The following is a 22,277-nucleotide window of genomic DNA, read 5'->3' as shown; positions in this document are numbered from 1 at the left end:
ATATTAAATTTTGTCCTCTGTGTAACGTGCTGCACCTTTTGTGATTGGTTGTGCTCTAGGTCTGTTTATTTCAACAGATGGCTTAATGTGTGTGTTAAGATACACCATAGCTTCCCTGACTCTAAGCACTGAGCATTCTTCAGCTCCAGTCTGGTCTTAGAGAAGAACTATCATTTATGTAGCCTATTCTGATGGCACGTTTCATGATGCACAGTGGCCGTTCCTGTTGATTTCTCGTGTGTCTAAAACCTTGTTTTTCCTCCTCAGGAAGTCCAGCGCTGTACGGCTGATATGAACATCACTGCAGAACATTCCAATCATCCAGATAACAAGCACAAAAACAGATACATCAACATTTTAGCATGTGAGTGATAACCTTTAAATTACCTTCTACCGTGAGGAAAATTAAGTCTTCATGCTGCATAAAAGCCAGACAGAACCAGAGTGCAGAGAAAGGCTGACAATTGAAAAACTAATTCAACATGAGGAATATACAATATGGCGGCATTCTACGATGGGAGGAAGGGGGAGCCGACGAACGCACGTCCCTAACGAGTACCTGGGTGGTCAGTAGAGTGTGGTCCTTCTTTACGTGTTCACTGGTCATCTGTGCATCTCGGGGAAATGTCCGTTCTCATCTTTTTTTTTTTTTTTTTTTTTTTTATTATCTTGAGTATTTCTTATATACATTTCAAGTGTTATTCCCTTTCCCGGTTTCCGGACAGACATCACCCTCCCCCCTCCCCTTCCTTGTGGGTGTTCCCCTCCCAAACCTCCCCCCATTGCCACCCTCCCCGCATAGTCTAGTTCACTGGGGGTTCAGTCTTAGCAGGACCCAGGGCTTCCCCTTCCACTGGTGCTCTTACTAGGATATTCATTGCTACCTATGGGGACAGAGTCCAGGGTCAGTCCATGTATAGTCTTTAGGTAGTGGCTTAGTCCCTGGAAGCTCTGGTTGCTTGACATTGTTGTACTTTTGGGGTCTCGAGCACCTTCAAGCTCTTCCAGTTCTTTCTCTGATTCCTTCAACGGGGGACCTATTCTCAGTTCAGTGGTTTGCTGCTGGCATTCGCCTCTGTATTTGCTGTATTCTGGCTGTGTCTCTCAGGAGCGATCTACATCCGGCTCCTGTCGGTCTGCACTTCTTTGCTTCATCCATCTTGTCTAATTGGGTGGCTGTATATGTATGGGCCACCTGTGGGGCAGGCTCTGAATGGGTGTTCCTTCAGTCTCTGTTTTAATCTTTGCCTCTCCCTTCCCTGCCAAGGGAATTCTTTTTCCTCATTTAAAGAAGGAGTGAAGCATTCACATTTTGATCATCCGTCTTGAGTTTCGTTTGTTCTAGGGATCTAGGGTAATTCAAGCATTTGGGCTAATAGCCACTTATCAATGAGTGCATACCATGTATGTCTTTCTGTGAGTGGGTTAGCTCACTCAGGATGATATTTTCCAGTTCCAACCATTTGCCTACGAATTTCATAAACTCGTTGTTTTTGATAGCTGAGTAATATTCCATTGTGTAGATGTACCACATTTTCTGTATCCATTCCTCTGTTGAAGGGCATCTGGGTTCTTTCCAGTTTCTGGCTATTATAAATAAGGCTGCGATGAACATAGTGGAGCACGTGTCTCTTTTATATGTTGAGGCATCTTTTGGGTATATGCCCAAGAGAGGTATGGCTGGATCCTCAGGCAGTTCAATGTCCAATTTTCTGAGGAACCTCCAGACTGATTTCCAGAATGGTTTTACCAGTCTGCAATCCCACCGTCCGTTCTCATCTTTAACTCTTCTACATTGGCTTAGCTGAATTTTATCTCTTTACCATTGAACTTTATATACTGTGGGGTTCCCTATATTCTGCTCATTCTTTGCCATTCCTTGATGGCCCCCTCTAGAACAACCCTTCAAAAGACTGCCAACATCCCGCTTAGCCTGTGTTTTATTGTTGGTGCCGTTTTTAAGATCCTTAGAAAGGAAGGCCATAGCAAGTTTACTCTTTGTGTTTTTGTCTTTAGAGTCGTGGTTTGGGCATTCTCACTTAGGTCTTTGATCCACTTGGATTACTTTCTCTGTGTGTTCTGCGTCTGCTTACTATGGCTTAAGATTTACGGGATTCTCCCCCATTGGATTGGCTTAGCACTTTTATCGATACTCATCTTACTGTAAGGTCATGACTTACTCCTGATCCTGGAATCTCTTTCTGGTGTCTATGTGGGTTCTCTTGCCAGCACCACACCACAGTAATTATTGGCAGCTTTGTGGCAAAGTTTGGAACTGGGGAGACTAAGATTCTCCTGTTCGAGCTGTTTTAGCCTTTTGAGTTTCCGTATGAATGTTAGCACCCACTAGACTCTTACCCCATAGTGCTGAGCCAGGGTTCCGACAAGGACTGTACCAAATGCGAGATTAATTCTAGGACCACTGCCATTCTAATACCGTCTTCAGGCTGTAAAGGTGGATGCCTTCCTACTTAGATCTTGCTTCCTTCAACTGCGGTTTACACTTGCATTGCATAAGCTTTTGCATTCTTTGGGGAAATTACTTATATTTTATTGTTGGTTTTCTGAGATTTACTTAGAGACATGAGTACGGGCAATTTGCCTGCATAGATGTCTGTGCATCATGTACATGCCCACAGAGACCACAAGGAGGCATCAGATCTTGAAACTGGAGTGACAGACAGGTGTTTGACTGCCAGTGGGTACTCGGAATGGAACCCCAGTCCTCTGCGAGAGCAGAAAATGCCCCGGTCTCTGCCCTATCTCTCAGCCCACCCTCACTTCATTCTTTTTGATGATTGTTGCAGACGAAAATGTTCAGTGTAAAGACATATGGGTGATTTTTTTTATATATTGATTATAGCTCATGAAGCTCTGGCAGACCCATTCGTTCTAAATTATAATTCTCGTGAACTCCTCTGGGCTTCTGCATACTGGATCATATTGTGCATGAATAGAGATCATTTTATTTGTCCTGATTTCTAAAAGAATGACAAGTTGATTCTCAGTAAGGACTATTGGTTTCGTTTATCTGAGTGCGTAAAGAGGGGGTGAAAAGGTGCAAGAAAAGTCTTTTCTTTCCCTTCAAGGCTTTGGGTGGATCAGGGTGACCAGTATTGCTGGTTGGCCCAATCAGCAGTCATTGTCCTTTGAATGTGAGCCTTTGTCCATAGACAAACCTTCTTATCATGAGTCTGGCAAGGGCACAGGACATCTTTCTTCCCATACAGCAACCAGAAAGTACATGCAAAATGGGGCAAAAAAAAATTGATGAAACATTTGTATAAATTCATACAGGAATCATGTTGTTTATTGAGACAGGACCCCCCCCCCCGTGTAATTTTGTCCAGCTTAGAACTTGACATGTTGCCCAGGCTGGTTTTGAACTCACAAAGATCCACCAGCTTCTGCCCCCATGAGTTCTGGGATTTAAATGTGCCACCATCATACCTAGCTGGAAGAATTTTGCTGAAAGAACGTCCCCTCTGCCTCACAGCGTCAGAGAGCTGGGTTCTTGTAGCCACTCCTAGTCTGTGCACATTGCCTGTCACGTTCATCTCCCCCTTTGTTTATGACTTTGTGTAGCAAAGGACACCAAAGCATTGTCACATAAAGCAGTACAATCAGATCCTAAATATGCCAGAGTCACGGTCTAGGAAAAGCTCTGCTTCTTTCCCATCCTTTGGTTCTGGGAAAGTGTCTGGAATCTATCCTTGCAGGGAAGGAAACACCCTACAGACATATGGGCATCATGGAAACTTACCTTATAAAAAACATTGTTTAAACATTTTTCAGTATATTTTGATTGTATTGTTTCCCCTCCCTCAATTCTTCTCAACATCCTTACCCATCCAACCTCATGCATTTTTACTCATGTCCATATTCTCATTCCCCACCCCCATTTATAGTATTAGGTGGGAATAAAGGAATAGAAGTTTATGAGTCTGGTTTTTAAAAAAAAATGAAATTTTAGGGGATTGCAGAATTTCTATCAGTTTTATAAGCACTAGTAAAAGCCCTGATCTGTACTCCCTAGGCCTTGTCTAGAGTAGCAACAGCCATGCAGGGTTGGGATGCCTTTGAGGCTGCCTGCTTGTCTGGGCACCAGGTCGCCTTGAGTTGAGAATGCTGCCAGCCACTGCTGTTTTCAATCACACGTTTTTGTTTTTGTCTTTCCCTCCCTGTAGATGATCACAGTAGGGTGAAGTTGAGACCTTTACCGGGAAAAGACTCAAAGCACAGCGACTACATTAATGCCAACTACGTCGATGTAAGTCAGAAACCTTCTTAGACCTGTTTTGGAAAATTCAAGACTGCAGCAGAAGCGGTTGGGTGTATTTTAGCAGCACATAGAAATGTTACTGAGAACACAGCCTGTTTGGTGTGGAGGGTCCTTGAATTATTAACCAGTCTGCCGTTCTCCCACTTTGATCTCACTTTGTGCTGTGTCAATCTTTGAAGGGTTACAACAAAGCGAAAGCCTACATCGCCACCCAGGGACCTTTAAAGTCCACCTTTGAAGATTTCTGGAGGATGATTTGGGAACAAAACACAGGGATCATCATCATGATCACGAACCTTGTGGAGAAAGGACGGGTAAGAGCCTCTTGCCTCACTGTCCTTGTTTTGTGAATGAATGTGAGCTTAGTACGTGCTCCCTGTAGGAAAGGAAGCCGACCAGGTATGGAGAGACGGATGTGTTTTCTCCACGTGGGTTTGCGTTCTCTGAAAGAGCTGAGGAGTCCTGAGTGCAAAGCAAATCTGGTAAACACAGGCGAGCATTAGGGTGTGCGGGGAAGCAAGTGAATGCAGCCTCTAATATAGAGGTTTCCGGAGTCTCTCACACACGAGGTGAGAAACAGACTCAAAGGAGGAACAATGATGTGCAAGAGTAGGAGACAGACAAACGGGGAAATGTGGTATCAGGAGAAAACTGGGGGGGAAAGCAGAAGTAAACCCCACTGACCGTCGTGAGGATTATAGCAGAGTGGGCTGTATTTTTAGCTTGTGGAGATGGTCCTGATTTAGGCTGGAATAAATACCACACCTCAGGTTCACAATCTATGGAATCCCTGCTTTGCTCACAGTGACCTCAGGTGGAACACAGATTCCCAAGTAGACTTCTGCAAAACCACCCCAAATATAAAACTGTTTTATTACACATTCTGGCCAGATTTTGTGTAGAGTTCCTTCTTAGGTCACCTCCCCCTTGTGTGTGTGTGTGTGTGTGTGTGTATGTGTGTGTGTGTGTGTGTGTGTGTGTGTGTGTCTGTGTGCATGTGTGCATGTGTGCATGTGTGCATGTGTGTCTGTCTGTGTGTGATGATCATAAATACTTACCCATTTCCCAGGTAATGTTTGCAAACGTATCCCAAGTCATGAGTGCCTTCAGAGGCCACAGCCCTTAAGCACCTCAGCCCCACGCATCTCTTTCTTAGTTTAGTTTTGTTTTAAGGCGATAATATCTGTGTCTTAATCACGTCGTGTGAACATGCTACGTTTCGCTCCTTGCAGAGAAAGTGTGACCAGTATTGGCCAACGGAGAACACTGAGGAGTACGGAAACATTATTGTCACACTGAAGAGCACAGAAGTACACGCCTGCTACACCGTTCGTCGCTTTTCAGTCAGAAATACAAAAGTGAAAAAGGTGTGTTCGAGCGCTGGGCCGGCGAAGGCGGACTGAGCTTTTACGGCATTTTTCGAAACTCCCTTTTTGAGATAGCGTCTCATAGAGCTCAGACTGGCCTCTAACTGACTGCCTATCTAAGGTTGTTGAGTTAGTCCTCCCATCTGCACTCAGTTATAAGCGTGAACTACCATACCAGCTTCATACATTGCTAGGAAGAAAACCCAGGGCTCTGCCCACTGAACTATCCAACCCTGTACCATTTTGCCAGATACGCGCGCATCCTGTACAAGGTATCGACGAAGTGCAGAAGACCAGTTAGGTGGCCTGACTGGCTTCTTTCCTCTCCAGGAACCTGGCTTCATAGTGATATCCGTTTGTGAATTTTGCTTTTTTGATAGCTTCAAGGCTATTTCCCAGAGTATCCCAAGGATTTCTGGCCCCACAAGATAATTATTTAAAACTTATTTTCAGTAAGAATGGGAAGTGGCTGCTACATTAATTGAACCCTCTTTCAGAACTGAACAGTGACAAGTTGACCATAGTGTTTGAGTTCATGTTTTGTCATGTGACTTAACCATAGCATTGCATTTTATAAACTAATAGTACCCTGAGATTCATGATGTAGAAAAGCTGCTTTCAAGTTACCTCAGTTTTTATACCCCCGTCTGCCCACACCCCAATTCCCTGTCACAACAAGAGTCACCACAGCAGTATTTTGGGATCTGAAATAGCTCAGTGAGAAAGTACACTCGTGACAGCCTTGAGTGTGGCAGTTGTCTGCAGCAAGGCCAATTGGTCTTTACGTAGCCAAACAGTAGCCTCCTTGCCATAGAAAACCCCACACTTAGCTCTGAGGCTACCCTGTACCCTCAGGTTAACGGCCCTTCCTCCATACAGTTATGATTAGTGTTAGCCGCACTGTTCTAAATCAGCAGCACCAAGTATTCTGTACTGTTCAGCTGCGGGATGGGTCTAGTCAATCAGTAACATTCTAAAACCTACAGAGCTCATAGGAGCTCTTCAAGTACTCAAACGAGTCTGGCTGCCCTTCTTTGATAATAGCTTGAGAGAAAGAACATAGTACGTGGTCTGCGTGACCAATGTATAGTCAGTGAAACTGTAAAAAGTTGGCTCCTGAATGGAAAGCGGAAGGCAGTCTGTAAACAGTGGTGTGTGAGAAAGACAGAGAGCAAGGTGTGACCCTGACTCTAGACCTTACTTCACAGCGCACCCCCTTCCCGTGGAAGGCATGGTAAGGAGAACCCTTCTAGAGGAGGTCCAGGGGAGTGGTGGTGAAGACCAAAGAATGGCGGACTAAAGTAAAGAGCTCAGGAGGGTAGCAAGTCAGAAAGGGAGACCATGAAGGAGATTTCAAAGGTGCTTTAGTTGTTCTAAGTCTAAAACCCCAGTAGAGGTGTTGAATGTTCATTTTTGGAATGATTTTATTCTTCTTGTTTGAGAGATGTGGATGTTACCATGTTACTGTGATCACAAACAGGAAATAATTTAGCCCCAAAACAGTAGTTTAAAGAATGAGATCTGAGGCTGTTTCCTGATCTTTTGTACAAGTAACCATTTCCCTGAACCGAGGGGTTCAAGGTGCCTTTTTACACATTTCTACAGGGCCAGAAGGGAAACCCCAAGGGTCGTCAGAATGAGAGGACAGTGATCCAGTATCACTACACACAGTGGCCTGACATGGGAGTTCCTGAGTATGCCCTGCCAGTCCTGACCTTTGTGAGAAGGTCATCGGCAGCCCGGATGCCAGACATGGGCCCCGTGTTGGTGCACTGCAGGTAGGGTGAGCATGTGGAGGGAAACGACTGGGGAATTTGAGCCTTGTGACCTTGGCCTGTGCTCAAAGCACAAATAGAGTTCCCGTGATTCTCTCTGAGAACCGGGTAAGCTTGGCGCAATTATGAATAACTTCACTTCTGTTGCACGGAAACTTCATCTGGATAAAAAGGGAGAAAGAAATCTGTAGACTTGGGGGAAAATCTGTTTGACTGACTATCTAGTTTTTGATGAAACGGTTTTAGTAAGGTCCCTACTACTATACGGGAATTGTGGGCTCAGCCTAATATAATTTGAACACAGACAAGAGTTCCATGACAGAGATTCTAATCTCTCTCTAAATGGGCTTTCTGAGGGATCCCTCTAAATAATAATCACCACCATGGAATGTATAAAATGGCTCTTTTCATTTCTAATTTATATGTGCTACATAGACTACCTCTTAGAGAAACTCTTGAAAACAGTTCTTACTGCCTCTGAACTAACCGAAGCAACTTTAGTTGGCTGCTTAAATGCCTTTGTTATGTTTTGCTTATGATTGTCCCTGCTTTAGCGTCCAAGTTATTTACTCTGTAGCTAATGTTGCACAGCTGCTCAGCATGTTCTAAGCACGTCTGTGAGCGTGCCCTCGTGTTTTCACACAATAAGACGTTTGCAGGGGTTGAGATCCGACCTATGTTTAAAGCCTTATGAAAACCCTACCTTTTTGCTAATCTGTTCTGTAACCAGCAGTGGAAATCCATCTGTCAAACAGCCTGGGTTTCGTGCTGGATGAGGAACTTCCTCAAAGCATTCTGCAAAAATAAACCTACCATGAGACACTAGACAGTTCAGGTCTTGGATATCTCTTAAAACAGGGATTAAGAAAATAACTACAGAAAGTCCTGGACATCCTGGACATCCCAGTCTCCTCTTATACTAAAGGAAAATGCCCCTTCAAGTAGAATTTCTCTACTACTGGAGAGCATTAGTTGGTTTCTGGGTTACGTGGGCCAGAGGCAGGCTGTGAGAGTTATACCAAAAGGGATTTAATAATCAAGCCAGAGAGCCATTGGCAAGAGAGAGCACCCTGCCCAGGCCTCAGCTGCCTGCTTCTGCCATGAAGACAGTTACTATATGACACCTCCAGCCTCACGCCTTGGCTTGAGCTGCAGGAAAGCCAAGAAGGCAGCTGTGGCAGATTCGTCATCCTACAGTAAAAAAGCATTCTGTGTTCTTCCTCAAGTCTAGATGGTGGGACGTGTTCAGGTTATATCTATGAAGAGCCTATGTCATTTCTAGTAGGCTGTTGGGGAATGGGCTGTTTCTTAGTTCGTGGGCATTCACATTGTATTTTGTTAGGGATACCACTGGTTAATAGTCCAAGCTGAACACTTCCATGTCTTACAGCGCTGGTGTGGGCAGGACAGGCACCTACATTGTCATAGACAGCATGTTGCAACAGATCAAAGACAAAAGCACAGTTAACGTTCTGGGGTTCCTGAAGCATATCAGGACACAGCGGAACTACCTCGTCCAGACTGAGGTAAGAGGTAGCCACAAGGATGTCTTAGAAAGATTAAAGCAAATCGAGGGGACAGACTCATTCCCTGAGACGTTGAAGGAATATATGGGTTTGTACTCGAGATGTCGTGCTCTAGGTCCCAGGGTGTTCAGCATGCTGTCTTTCCCACATGTTTAAATAGGTGGAAAAGGTTGGTTCTTACGCTCTTTATTGAGCATGTGTTTGTAGCTGTGTGCTATTACTGAACCACCTGGTCTAGATGTGGTAGGAAAATACAGAGCTAAACTTAGCATAGGTCTCTACTCCAAAGTAAGTTAAGCCAGTGAATACTGGGGTCACCGGCTAGCTACAAATGCTTAGGGAATTCACTGTCAGTCCCTCTTCAGAGCAGTGTTAATCCAAAGTCAACTTTATGAATGGGAGGGTGTCCCCTGGCAGATCCTCCCACTGTCCACCACAGTTTATGAATGGGAGGGTGTCCCCTGGCAGATCCGCTCACTTTCCACCAATGTGTACCCTTCAGGAGCAGTACATTTTCATCCACGATGCCTTGTTGGAAGCCATTCTCGGGAAGGAAACTGAAGTATCCTCAAGTCAGCTGCATAGCTATGTCAACAGCATCCTCATACCAGGAGTGGGAGGAAAGACACGGCTGGAAAAGCAGTTCAAGGTAGTGCCATGAATGGTGTGTCTTTAGTGAAAACAAGGAGTTAGAAAGTGCCCTGAATTTGGGTCATTATTCATGGAGATGCTGAAATGGGGTATTGTTTTTTACTCCTTAACTGTGATGTGAAGGCAAGGTCTGGCCATGTGTGCATGCAGAATACATGCTATATTTAAGTAGGTGTGGCAATGCAGAAGGAGGTTTTCACCACATGTATATGCTCATATTACAAGTAGATGTGGCACGGATCTTTATTTTCCTCTGAGAGCTGCTGATGGCTTTATCTCAATGTGTCCTCTAGCCACAAGACATAAGACTTTCAGTCAGTCATCTGGCCCCCAGAATAATGATTTCGGGTTTTTTTCCCCCCTCAGAAGCATTCAATAATACTTTTATTGAGGATTATTTGATCCAGGAGTGGTAGCACATGCCTGCAATCCCAGCGTTCAGGCCTAGGTAGAAGGCTTACAAGTTCAAGATCAGCCCGTTAATAGTGTAAAAACTTATCAGGAAGAGAAAGGGAAGAGAGGCGTGACCATCTGTGTCCATATTGTGGTGAAAACATACATCTTTATAAAAACCAGAAAGCAATTGGGAAAGTAAAAAGGTGCTACTATAGAATGGAGACTAGCTTTAGTTATTTTAATGGAGCAGAAAGCCCAGTGGTAGTGAAGGTTTGTGTAGTTGAAGGTAGACTACTGAAGTCATAGACTGGAGCTTTCAAACACCGTCATCCCAGTGACTTTCCTTTTTCTTAGCCTCTCCCTGCCTGGTTGAAGTTTTAGAGCTGTGTTCTGTATGTAATCTCCTTATTCCATATCAGAATGGAAAGGATGTCTTTTAATGAAAGTTTTCATGGAAAAACTTCTCCTAGACTCATGAGACATTGAAACAAATGATACCAAATGGTAGGAAATGAAAAACAAGTTCATTTGACTGAGTTTGATCCTAGCGGCAATTCCAAATTCTTAATTCTCCTCTTAACAGACTCACTACTGTAAAACTACTTGAGGTAATTAATAGATGGCACCATATTATTTTGATTGTGAAAAATGGGTCATCACAAAGTATTAGGTACCAAAATTTCTGTATGTTTTACATTCCCACTATATTTGAAGATTTCAGAGCCTGAGGAAGGTTTGAATGTGAAAACGAAAAGTGAACAGACTCATCTCATTTTGTCTATCTTGACACAAAAACTGTTTACATAGAGTCAAAAAAATAGGATCATAGAATAATTAGACCATCCTTACATTAAGAGCATCCTTATGGTAAGTATCTGAAATCCAAAATGCTTCAGATTCCAAACCCTTCTGCTGGCCAACATGATATCTCATACAGGACATTTCCTACTACAAAATTGTGTGTATCTGTTTCACGCACAAAGAAAAGTGAAATTACCATCATGCTATGTGTATGAATGATAAATAAATTTCGTGTCTAGACGATTCCAGTTCCTAAGATATCTTATTATATGTAACAATAGATACATAGATGATGGACAGACAGACAGGGTACTCCCAAGTATTAACTCTCAATCTGTGCTTTATAGAATTCACCAAACAAACTGGTCTTTTCAAATATTGGGAAAACAGCAGACGATTGGGTCTTTTAAAGCACTAACCATTTGCAGAAACTCAATAGTGAAAATAAGCTTTGAGGCCCAGGACAGTGGTAGCAATGCAGTTGGAGAGAGCGTTCTCATGTATTTCTGTCAGACAGAAACCCTGCTCTCCTTTCAGCTGATCTCACCATGCCATGCACACATGACATGCGCACACATGCGCACACATGCGCAGACATTTTCTTCAGTGATGTAGTCATTGGTACATTGACTACCATATGGCCCACACCCTAGGAAATAACCTCCCACTCATGCTATTCAAGGAACTTTAATTAAACTGAGCAGATCTCTCTCTCCCTCTCTGTCTCTCTCTCTGTCTCTCTCTCTGTCTCTCTCTGTCTCTGTCTCTCTCTCTCTCTCTCTCTCTCACACACACACACACACACACACAGGGAATTTTTTTGTGAGGAAGGACTCTAAAAGGGTCATGAGGATGAAAATGACCAAAATATATTTCTAGACATGTATGAAACTGTCGAAGAGTTGTAAACGAAACGGAACTAAGAAAGTGTCTCAGCCTCGTTACATAAGCAAGAGCAGTCACAGGGCCATCCACAGAAATATGCAGAGAATCAATCGAGAGGTATGCTCAGATCTTAATTAGATTAAGTAAATTGCCGTGTAGAACTGAATTGTATAGGCTACTGAGGAATCAACAAATTCCCAACAGCAGTGGCTCCATAACCAGAAAAATCCAGCAGACACAAGCCAGGCGACTCAGCAGAGGCCTATGAGTGAAGCACGAACGTTCTTTGGGGTACAAAAATCTCTATCGTTTTAGTCTGGCGGGGGGGGTTTCAGATTCTTGCAGGTAGTAGTGAGCGTGCCTTTGGATGGTGACAAAAAGCGGTGCTCTTTTTCAGCTGATCACACAGTGTAACGCCAAGTATGTGGAATGCTTCAGCGCCCAGAAGGAGTGCAACAAAGAGAAGAACAGGAACTCTTCTGTCGTGCCAGGTGAGGCATCAGCCTAGCCACTCAGTGTACGAGGAGTTCTAAAGTTCACTGTGCGTACTGTGTAAGGACACAACCCTTACCTGAGGAGATGTTATACAATCCGTTCAACCTAGGCAGTTTAAGGCAAATAGATGTGGTGGATTTGGACCCCAGCAAGTCATGTGGCCCTATCCGACTTGAAATCTGGTTTTGATTTGCCTCAAAATGTCACAGTATTTCAACTTGAAAAATGGACCTAAGGAGATGGCTCGGGAGTTAAGAGCATTAGCTGCTCTTACAGAGGTCCCAAGTTCGAGTCCCAGCTCACTACTGTCTGTATCTCCAGTTCCAGAGGACTCGACACAGACATACATGTAGGCCAAGCACCAAATGTATATTAAATAAATAAATAATGTGGAAAATGGTGATACTGCTACTATCCCTGTGGCACTAGGACTTAGATTAACCCGGACTAATGAGGTTTAATTGGAACTGCGTCATTGAATCATTCTGGATCTGGGCCCTCTTGACTTGTGATGACCTTTGGATGCATAACTCAGGACTTAGCAGAGAATACTTTGTGTGCCCTATAAATACAGGCATTTATTGATCCCAGGAATGCTCTGCCTCTCTTGAAAAGGGTCAGTGCTCTCTAAGGCCTTCATGGAGAGAAGGGCACCTAGGGGTTGAAACAGCAGAACGAAGTGCAGTGTACCATGAAACTAGAGAAAAACAAACCAGGGTCAGGTTCTCGGAAACACCTTTCCGTGTTTTACTCTAATAAGCTGTGAAATCTTTTCCCGCAGTTCAATTTTTCTCCTACACTGTCTTGACTACCCAGGGAAATTTTCATTCAATACCCTCCTTGCCGGATAACACTTTAGCTTGTTTAAATACGTAAGTCTTAGAAAGGAGCCAGGCAGTTGCGCCATTCACCTGGTAGAGCCCAGGAAGAATTGCCAGTGCCTGGGAACAATAAGGCAAACGTGCTGTTATTGTTTCTTTCCATATGATAGCTGAGCGCGCTCGAGTGGGACTCGCACCGTTGCCCGGGATGAAAGGAACAGATTACATTAATGCTTCTTACATCATGGTGAGAGTCGACTGTTAACACCTCTCAGTTTAATTGGCTGGATTTATGATTAAGGAGCGCATGCCACCCCTGTGACTGATTCCATTTTTGAAGTAATTTCTCAACATGTAACATCAAAAGTATAGAAATTTCTGCATCTTGAAACTTTTGACAAAAGGTGCCTGAGGGTGGGAATGCAAAAAAAAAAAAAATTAAGCCAAATGCTTCTTAAGGAATTAATTTTATTGTTAATTTCACCCATCTAGCTTTTAAATAAATGTTGAGATTGCTCTTAAGTAAAAAAACAGCAGGGGTAACTTGAAGTGAATTGCATGTGGAGAGAAAATTGTCTGCATAGTGTTCACAGAAGTACAACTTAAAATTAGCAATGGAACTGAATGCCTTCCTCAATTTCTTTTTTTTTTTTTTTTTTTTTTTTTTTGGTTTTTAGGGTAGCCAAAATAATGCTGCCTTGTTTCACGAAACATATTTACTTCCACAAACTTATAATGACACACGCAGTCACTAATTCTTCCTCTCTCTTAACGGTAGGGCTATTACAGAAGCAATGAGTTCATTATTACCCAGCATCCTCTGCCACACACTACGAAAGACTTCTGGAGAATGATTTGGGATCATAATGCGCAGATCATTGTCATGCTGCCAGACAACCAGAGCCTGGTAAGGGAAGCACACGTGCCGTATATTAACGAGCCCATGAGGGCTATACACGCAATTTACCGTGGCGCCTTGCCGTGGGCTGTCGTGTCTGTGTGTGCTGCGAAGGGCGTTTTCATAAGCGCCGTCCTCCTCGTTTCCACACTCGATTCTCCAACGCTGCTTATACTGTTCTTCCACCACGTGTGCTGGGTCAAGGCTTTGAAAAGTGACTTTTTGGGGCTGGAGAGATGGCTCAGTGCTGAGGAGCACCAACTGCCCTTCCAGAGGTCCTGAGTTCAATTCCCAGCAACCACATGGTGGCTCACAACCATCTGTAATGGGATCTGATTCTCTCTTCTGGTGTGTCTAAAGACAGCTACAGTGTTCTCATATACAATAAATAAATAAATAATTTTTTTAAATGTTGAAACAAAAAGAAAACTGACCTTTTAGTAAACTCCTGGTATGACCAGAATGACTTCACGGTCACTGCGTGCCCCTTTGGGAAACAGGTAGCTTATTCCATTTATGGTGTATGTGAACTGTATTTACCGTCTATGACCTAACTTATTTAATGGCTGGAGAAACTGAAGGAGTGGCCTTGTTCAAGAGCGTGCGGCCGTAATTGACACTGGATTTGAGTCTATGTCATCTGTCTGTCTGAAGTCCAAACTTTTAATAATTTTTCCTGTGTGTCCCATCCCACCACATCATAGGAATAGGTACTGATAATGTTTTCCCATTCCATAGATTCCACAGCAGAGAGAAGCTAGGAGAAGCCATTTAGGTCCATCCTACAGAGGGGAATCTAAGCCTCTAGTTCTTTCCCCCCACCCCCTTCGTGCTTCTCTGTTAAAGATTCTGTGTGGGAGATGGGTCAACCATTTAAAAGGCAGGATTACATGTTTCCGCTAAGATAGCCTGCACATGTACGTTTCAGAAGTAGCTGGGTGTTAAAAAGTTATTCTGTGGGTCTGGTGCCTGCTGTAAGACAAAAAACAATGGGGAACAGCATCTGACTGTCAGATTAATGAGTTTTTTCATTAAGAGAGGACAGCCTGTGGTTGAACCCCCTAGTCTGGATGACAGTATGCAACTGTGTGCCCAGTCAGAGGAAGCTTCGCTCTGTTGAAGTTTGCTCCTCCTTCAGAATCCCAAGGCTGCTTCAGTGCAATGGAATGGCAGGAAGGTTGAGACGCTTACACTGAAAGCAGGAGTATTCATTTTCAAATTAGCAACAGGGGCCATTCTGATCTGCATGTGGAAGGTGTTGAGGGCCGCAGCAGTTTTTTTGGTGGGATGACCTGGTATTTTGTTACTGTCAGTTAACGGAGGCTGTTCACCACCAAGATTCTTCCCAGGATTCCTTTGTATAGGAAAGCTAGGGAGCGATTAGAACCCAATAGGGAGATACGTGTTCTCCACATAGACTACGGTGACTGGTGTGGAACACGGCATCTCCAGGTCTCTCTGAAGCCAGGCTAGAAGACTGCAGATATCCTGTTGTCGTGTTTCCACTACTGCTGTAACTGTACAACAGTCTCTTAAAAGTCTCTAATTCTAAAAACAATATTACCAACACCTTTATATTTAGATAATCTTATATCTAGATGATCTCTAGAACTTGGGAGGTGAAAACAAGAGGATCAAGAATCTGAGGTTATCATTAGCTATAAAGGAAATCAAAGTCCACCGTGTTTTATCAAGGCACAATCTGAAAAAGTATATAGTATTAATAAATGTGTCAGTGAGGAGGAAAGATGGACAGTTTAAAATCCTACAGGTCTTTATCTGTTGGGAAAACCTGCAGAGGGGCTCTCTGTAAGAGTCGGCCCCTACTCCTGGAAGCTGGGGTAGTTACAGGGCCCAAGGGAGGGGTGGGGCAAGGTGGTAAAGTTTCCTCTGAGGGTGCAGCGTTGGCCATTGATAGGGTTAGCCAGGGTGTTGTCAGTTAAAGAATGTCAGATGTCAATAGAGATAGCTTATGGTGGCCATTCCTGGGGAACTTGGAGCACAATGGTCAAGAATCTAGAAGAGTAAGTTATTTTACTTCTGGGAACCAAATTACCACTGTTAAGGGATTTGTCAAAATGGCATGGCCCTACCTAACATATACAGTGTATATACAAGTGCATGCACACGCATGCACACACATGAACATCGACTGGATTAAGAAGTTGTACCTGAAGCTGGGACTGCAGTTCCCTTGATAGTGTTTGCCTAGCATGGACGAAACCCTGGGTTTAATCCCCAATACCACATAAAACTGGTTGTGACACACGCCTTTAATCTCGGCACTTGGAGAAGGAGAGGCAGGAGAATCAGGAGTTCAAGGTCATCCTTAGCTTCGTGCAAGTTCAAATCCACCCTGGGCTACATGAGCTTCTGCCTGCAAAAGGAAAGGAAAGGAATGAGGGAGGGAGGGAGGGAGGGAGGGAGGGAGGGAGGGAGGGAGGGAGGGAGGGGAGGAAGGAAAGAAGGAAGGAAGGAAGGAAGGAAGGAAAACTTAAATTATTTTAATGTTTCAAGATGAGTAATTACTCCCAAATTCAATGTATGTAGATTTTTTTCCTGCCTTTGATTTCTTTAAACTAACTACATCATAAACTATCCTTAAGCATGTCTTTTGAGAATATAGACATATATTGTTCTCATTTTTAAAATATGGAAATAGAGGCTCGGTGATGTGAAGCGTAGGAGAGACGGAATACTAGATAAATTAATGTCTGCGTCGTTCCGAGGTCCTGCCTGTCTTACTATATATCCTGAGTCTGTTTGCAGGGTCATACTTCCGTTTCCTTGAACAAAGCATACCAACTCACGGCAGTTCCAGGCTTCTTTTGTATAGACTAAACCCAATTGCTAATCTGCTTCCCCTTCTGCTGAGCTTTAAAAATAAAAACGTACTTGGCAATAATCTGTATTGAAACTTGAAAGGGTGATAAGTCTCACTGGATGGCTGGCTCATTTCTAATGCAAGAGTGCAAGATTAAACAACGCCTTCTTTGTTGTGAGCATTACTCCTGACTTCCACAATTGTAAATAGTCATTCTCGGTAAAACGTTCATAAAAATCTACGTGCCTCAGGCGAATGGGAGTTTCTCCTTTGAGCCCATTAGAAAAAAGGGGGAGGGGCACGTACACCATCATAATCCTATTTCTTAATAGTCTTCAAGCATTAACTTTTTCGTCGGAAGCCACAATTTTCAGGGATAGAGTTCAAGTGCCATGCCTGGATTTCTAGTTTCAAACTTTAAACAGACGAACACGTAAAGCTTGCCTGCTTCAAAGCTGAATGGTTTCTGTGTTACCCCTTGAAAATCTGCTGCCAACGGGGTAACTTACCTGCTATAAAAATGCCTGTGTGGTAGCTGGCCTGCTTACTTATACGCAGCTTCCCCCCTGAGAGGTGTAGTCCTTTCCTCCTCAGTCGTAGTAGGACTTAGATGCTACTTCACTGGCATCTCTGAGTGAGCCCTCACTTGTCAGGACAGATGGTACGAATCCCGTATCTATCCACTATCATCCAAAATTTATAAAGGACTCTTAAAAAAGGGGGCAAAAATATGTCTCCAAGAGTGACAGAGATGATTAGCCGGTGTGTGAAAAGGTACTCAGAGTGACTGTCCTTTCTCCTATAAAATAGTACCACCTACCAATTAGGGTGGCTATTATTTAAAAAAAAACAATCAACAAATGACAACGTTGGTGAGAAAGAATAAAAACTGGCTGGCGTGCTGTAACATGGCCATAACCCCCTATGTAGCATTTAAGGGCTACATAGCGGAAGGAAACAGACCGGATAAACAGTTCTCTGCACCCAAATCCCGTGGGAGGGAGAGCTAAACCTTCAGAGAGGCAGACAAGCCTGGGAAACCAGAAGAGACTGCTCTCTGTACATACATCTCGGATGCCAGAGGAAAACACCAAAGGCCATCTGGAACCCTAGTGCACTGAAGCTCCCGGAAGGGGCGGCACAGGTCTTCCTGGTTGCTGCCGCTGCAGAGAGCCTGTGGGCAGCACCCCGCGAGCGAACTTGAGCCTCGGGACCACAGGTAAGACCAACTTGTCTGCTGCAAGAAAGCTGCCTGGTGAAATCGGGACACACAGAGGAAGAATTCCTCAAGAACCGGGCACGTCCTGTGTTTATTGGAAGTCCCACACCCGTGGATCCCGGCCCGCAGCAGCTCTCTGCTCCCAGACCCCTTGGGAAAGAGACCTCACCGCCTGGTCAGGTGGGCACTCCTGAGGCTGCAGAGCGGAGGAGACCACCAACACTGCCCACCCCTGCCCACATCCCTGGCCCAAGAGGAAACTGTATAAGGCCTCTGGGCTCCCGTGGGGGAGGGCCCAGGAGCGGCAGGACCCCTGCCTGAGACACCGCCGGAACCTGAAGGAAACAGACCGGATAAACAGTTCTCTGCACCCAAATCCCGTGGGAGGGAGAGCTAAACCCTCAGAGAGGCAGACAAGCCTGGGAAACCAGAAGAGACTGCTCTCTGCACACACATCTCGGACGCCAGAGGAAAACACCAAAGGCCATCTGGAACCCTGGTGCACTGAAGCTCCCGGAAGGGGCAGCGCATATCTTCCTGGTTGCTGCCGCTGCAGAGAGCCCGTGGGCAGCACTCCACGAGCGAACTTGAGCTTCGGGACCACAGGTAAGACCAACTTTTCTGCTGCAAGAAAGCTGCCTGGTGAACTCAAGACACAGGCCCACAGGAACAGCTGAAGACCTGTAGAGAGGAAAAACTACACGCCCGAAAGCAGAACACTCTGTCCCCATAACTGACTGAAAGAGAGGAATACAGGTCTACAGCACTCCTGACACACAGGCTTATAGGACAGTCTAGCCACTGTCAGAAATAGCAGAACAAAGTAACACTAGAGATAATCTGATGGTGAGAGGCAAGCACAGGAACCCAAGCAACAGAAACCAAGACTACATGGCATCACCGGAGCCCAATTCTCCCACCAAAACAAACATGGAATATCCAAACACACCAGAAAAGCAAGATCTAGTTTCAAAATCATATTTGATCATGATGCTGGAGGACTTCAAGAAAGACGTGAAGAACTCCCTTAGGGAAACACAGGAAAACATTAATAAACAAGTAGAAGCCCACAGAGAGGAATCGCAAAAATCGCTGAAAGAATCGCAAAAATCCCTGAAAGAATTCCAGGAAAACACAATCAAACAGTTGAAGGAATTAAAAATGGAAATGGAAGCAATCAAGAAAGAACACATGGAAACAACCCTGGATATAGAAAACCAAAAGAAGAGACAAGGAGCTGTAGATACAAGCTTCACCAACAGAATACAAGAGATGGAAGAGAGAATCTCAGGAGCAGAAGATTCCATAGAAATCATTGACTCAACTGTCAAAGATAATGTAAAGCGGAAACAGCTACTGGTCCAAAACATACAGGAAATCCAGGACTCAATGAGAAGATCAAACCTAAGGATAATAGGTATAGAAGAGAGTGAAGACTCCCAGCTCAAAGGACCAGTAAATATCTTCAACAAAATCATACAAGAAAACTTCCCTAACCTAAAAAAAGAGATACCCATAGGCATACAAGAAGCCTACAGAACTCCAAATAGATTGGACCAGAAAAGAAACACCTCCCGTCACATAATAGTCAAAACACCAAACGCACAAAATAAAGAAAGAATATTAAAAGCAGTAAGGGAAAAAGGTCAAGTAACATATAAAGGCAGACCTATCAGAATCACACCAGACTTCTCGCCAGAAACTATGAAGGCCAGAAGATCCTGGACTGATGTCATGCAGACCCTAAGAGAACACAAATGCCAGCCCAGGTTACTGTATCCTGCAAAACTCTCAATTAACATAGATGGAGAAACTAAGATATTCCATGACAAAACCAAATTTACACAATATCTTTCTACAAATCCAGCACTACAATGGATAATAAATGGTAAAGCCCAACATAAGGAGGCAAGCTATACCCTAGAAGAAGCAAGAAACTAATCATCTTGGCAACAAAACAAAGAGAATGAAAGCACACAAACATAACCTCACATCCAAATATGAATATGACGGGAAGCAATAATCACTATTCCTTAATATCTCTCAACATCAATGGCCTCAACTCCCCAATAAAAAGACATAGATTAACAAACTGGATACGCAATGAGGACCCTGCATACTGCTGCCTACAGGAAACACACCTCAGAGACAAAGACAGACATTACCTCAGAGAGAAAGGCTGGAAAACAATTTTCCAAGCAAATGGTCAGAAGAAGCAAGCTGGAGTAGCCATTCTAATATCAAATAAAATCAATTTTCAACTAAAAGTCATCAAAAAAGATAAGGAAGGACACTTCATATTCATCAAAGGAAAAATCCACCGAGATGAACTCTCAATCCTAAATATCTATGCCCCAAATACAAGGGCACCTACATACGTAAAAGAAACCTTAATAAAGCTCAAAACACACATTGCACCTCACACAATAATAGTGGGAGATTTCAAAACCCCACTCTCATCAATGGACAGATCATAGAAACAGAAATTAAACAGAGATGTAGACAGACTAAGAGAAGTCATGAGCTAAATGGACTTAACGGATATTTATAGAACATTCTATCCTAAAGCAAAAGGATATACCTTCTTCTCAGCTCCTCATGGTACTTTCTCCAAAATTGGCCATATAATTGGTCAAAAAACGGGCCTCAACAGGTACAGAAAGATAGAAATAATCCCATACGTGCTATCGGACCATCACGGCCTAAAACTGGTCTTCAATAACAATCAAAGAAGAATGCCCACATATACTTGGAAATTGAACAATGCTCTACTCAATGATAACCTGGTCAAGGAAGAAATAAAGAAAGAAATTAAAAACTTTTTAGAATTTAATGAAAATGAAGGTACAACATACCCAAACTTATGGGACACAATGAAAGCTGTGCTAAGAGGAAAACTCATAGCGCTGAGTGCCTGCAGAAAGAAACAGGAAAGAGCATATGTCAGCAGCTTGACAGCACACCTAAAAGCTCTAGAACAAAAAGAAGCAAATACACCCAGGAGGAGTAGAAGGATGGAAATAATCAAACTCAGAGCAGAAATCAACCAAGTAGAAACAAAAAGGACCATAGAAAGAATCAACAGAACCAAAAGTTGGTTCTTTGAGAAAATCAACAAGATAGATAAACCCTTAGCCAGACTAACGAGAGGACACAGAGAGTGCGTCCAAATTAACAAAATCAGAAATGAAAAGGGAGACATAACTACAGATTCAGAGGAAATTCAAAAAATCATCAGATCTTACTATAAAAACCTATATTCAACAAAATTTGAAAATCTTCAGGAAATGGACAATTTCCTAGACAGATACCAGGTACCGAAGTTAAATCAGGAACAGATAAACTAGTTAAACAACCCCATAACTCCTAAGGAAATAGAAGCAGTCATTAAAGGTCTCCCAACCAAAAAGAGCCCAGGTCCAGACGGGTTTAGTGCAGAATTCTATCAAACCTTCATAGAAGACCTCATACCAATATTATCCAAACTATTCCACAAAATTGAAACAGATGGATCACTACCGAATACCTTCTACGAAGCCACAATTACTCTTATACCTAAACCACACAAAGACACAACAAAGAAAGAGAACTTCAGACCAATTTCCCTTATGAATATAGACGCAAAAATACTCAACAAAATTCTGGCAAACCGAATCCAAGAGCACATCAAAACAATCATCCACCATGACCAAGTAGGCTTCATCCCAGGCATGCAGGGATGGTTTAATATACGGAAAACCATCAACGTGATCCATTATATAAACAAACTGAAAGAACATAACCACATGATCATTTCATTAGACGCTGAGAAAGCATTTGACAAAATTCAACACCCCTTCATGATAAAAGTCCTGGAAAGAATAGGAATTCAAGGCCCATACCTAAACATAGTAAAAGCCATATACAGCAAACCAGTTGCTAACATTAAACTAAATGGAGAGAAACTTGAAGCAATCCCACTAAAATCAGGGACTAGACAAGGCTGCCCACTCTCTCCCTACTTATTCAATATAGTTCTTGAAGTTCTAGCCAGAGCAATCAGACAACAAAAGGAGGTCAAGGGGATACAGATCGGAAAAGAAGAAGTCAAAATGTCACTATTTGCAGATGATATGATAGTATATTTAAGTGATCCCAAAAGTTCCACCAGAGAACTACTAAAGCTGATAAACAACTTCAGCAAAGTGGCTGGGTATAAAATTAACTCAAATAAATCAGTTGCCTTCCTCTATACAAAAGAGAAACAAGCCGAGAAAGAAATTAGGGAAACGACACCCTTCATAATAGACCCAAATAATATAAAGTACCTCGGTGTGAATTTAACAAAGCAAGTAAAA

At 43.3% G+C, this 22,277-nt stretch overlaps 1 protein-coding gene across 7 annotated transcripts in view; it reads left to right on the top strand.

The window, feature by feature from the left end:
* Ptprg (protein tyrosine phosphatase, receptor type, G) overlaps window positions 1-22,277 on the top strand; it is a 683,913-nt gene that overhangs the window by 642,412 nt on the left and 19,224 nt on the right. For all 7 annotated transcript variants that reach the window (XM_063273947.1, XM_063273946.1, XM_063273945.1 and 4 more), the window contains 10 exons: window positions 268-364; window positions 4,188-4,270; window positions 4,462-4,596; window positions 5,515-5,649; window positions 7,255-7,427; window positions 8,815-8,950; window positions 9,453-9,599; window positions 12,081-12,174; window positions 13,170-13,246; window positions 13,778-13,906. In XM_063273947.1, coding sequence (XP_063130017.1) covers window positions 268-364; window positions 4,188-4,270; window positions 4,462-4,596; window positions 5,515-5,649; window positions 7,255-7,427; window positions 8,815-8,950; window positions 9,453-9,599; window positions 12,081-12,174; window positions 13,170-13,246; window positions 13,778-13,906 — 1,206 coding nt within the window. The remainder of the gene's footprint in view (window positions 1-267; window positions 365-4,187; window positions 4,271-4,461; window positions 4,597-5,514; window positions 5,650-7,254; window positions 7,428-8,814; window positions 8,951-9,452; window positions 9,600-12,080; window positions 12,175-13,169; window positions 13,247-13,777; window positions 13,907-22,277) is intronic.

This window comes from Rattus norvegicus, chromosome 15 (assembly GCF_036323735.1).
Source record: "Rattus norvegicus strain BN/NHsdMcwi chromosome 15, GRCr8, whole genome shotgun sequence".
Taxonomy (NCBI): domain Eukaryota; kingdom Metazoa; phylum Chordata; class Mammalia; order Rodentia; family Muridae; genus Rattus; species Rattus norvegicus.
This window is presented reverse-complemented; position numbering and strand designations above follow the sequence as displayed.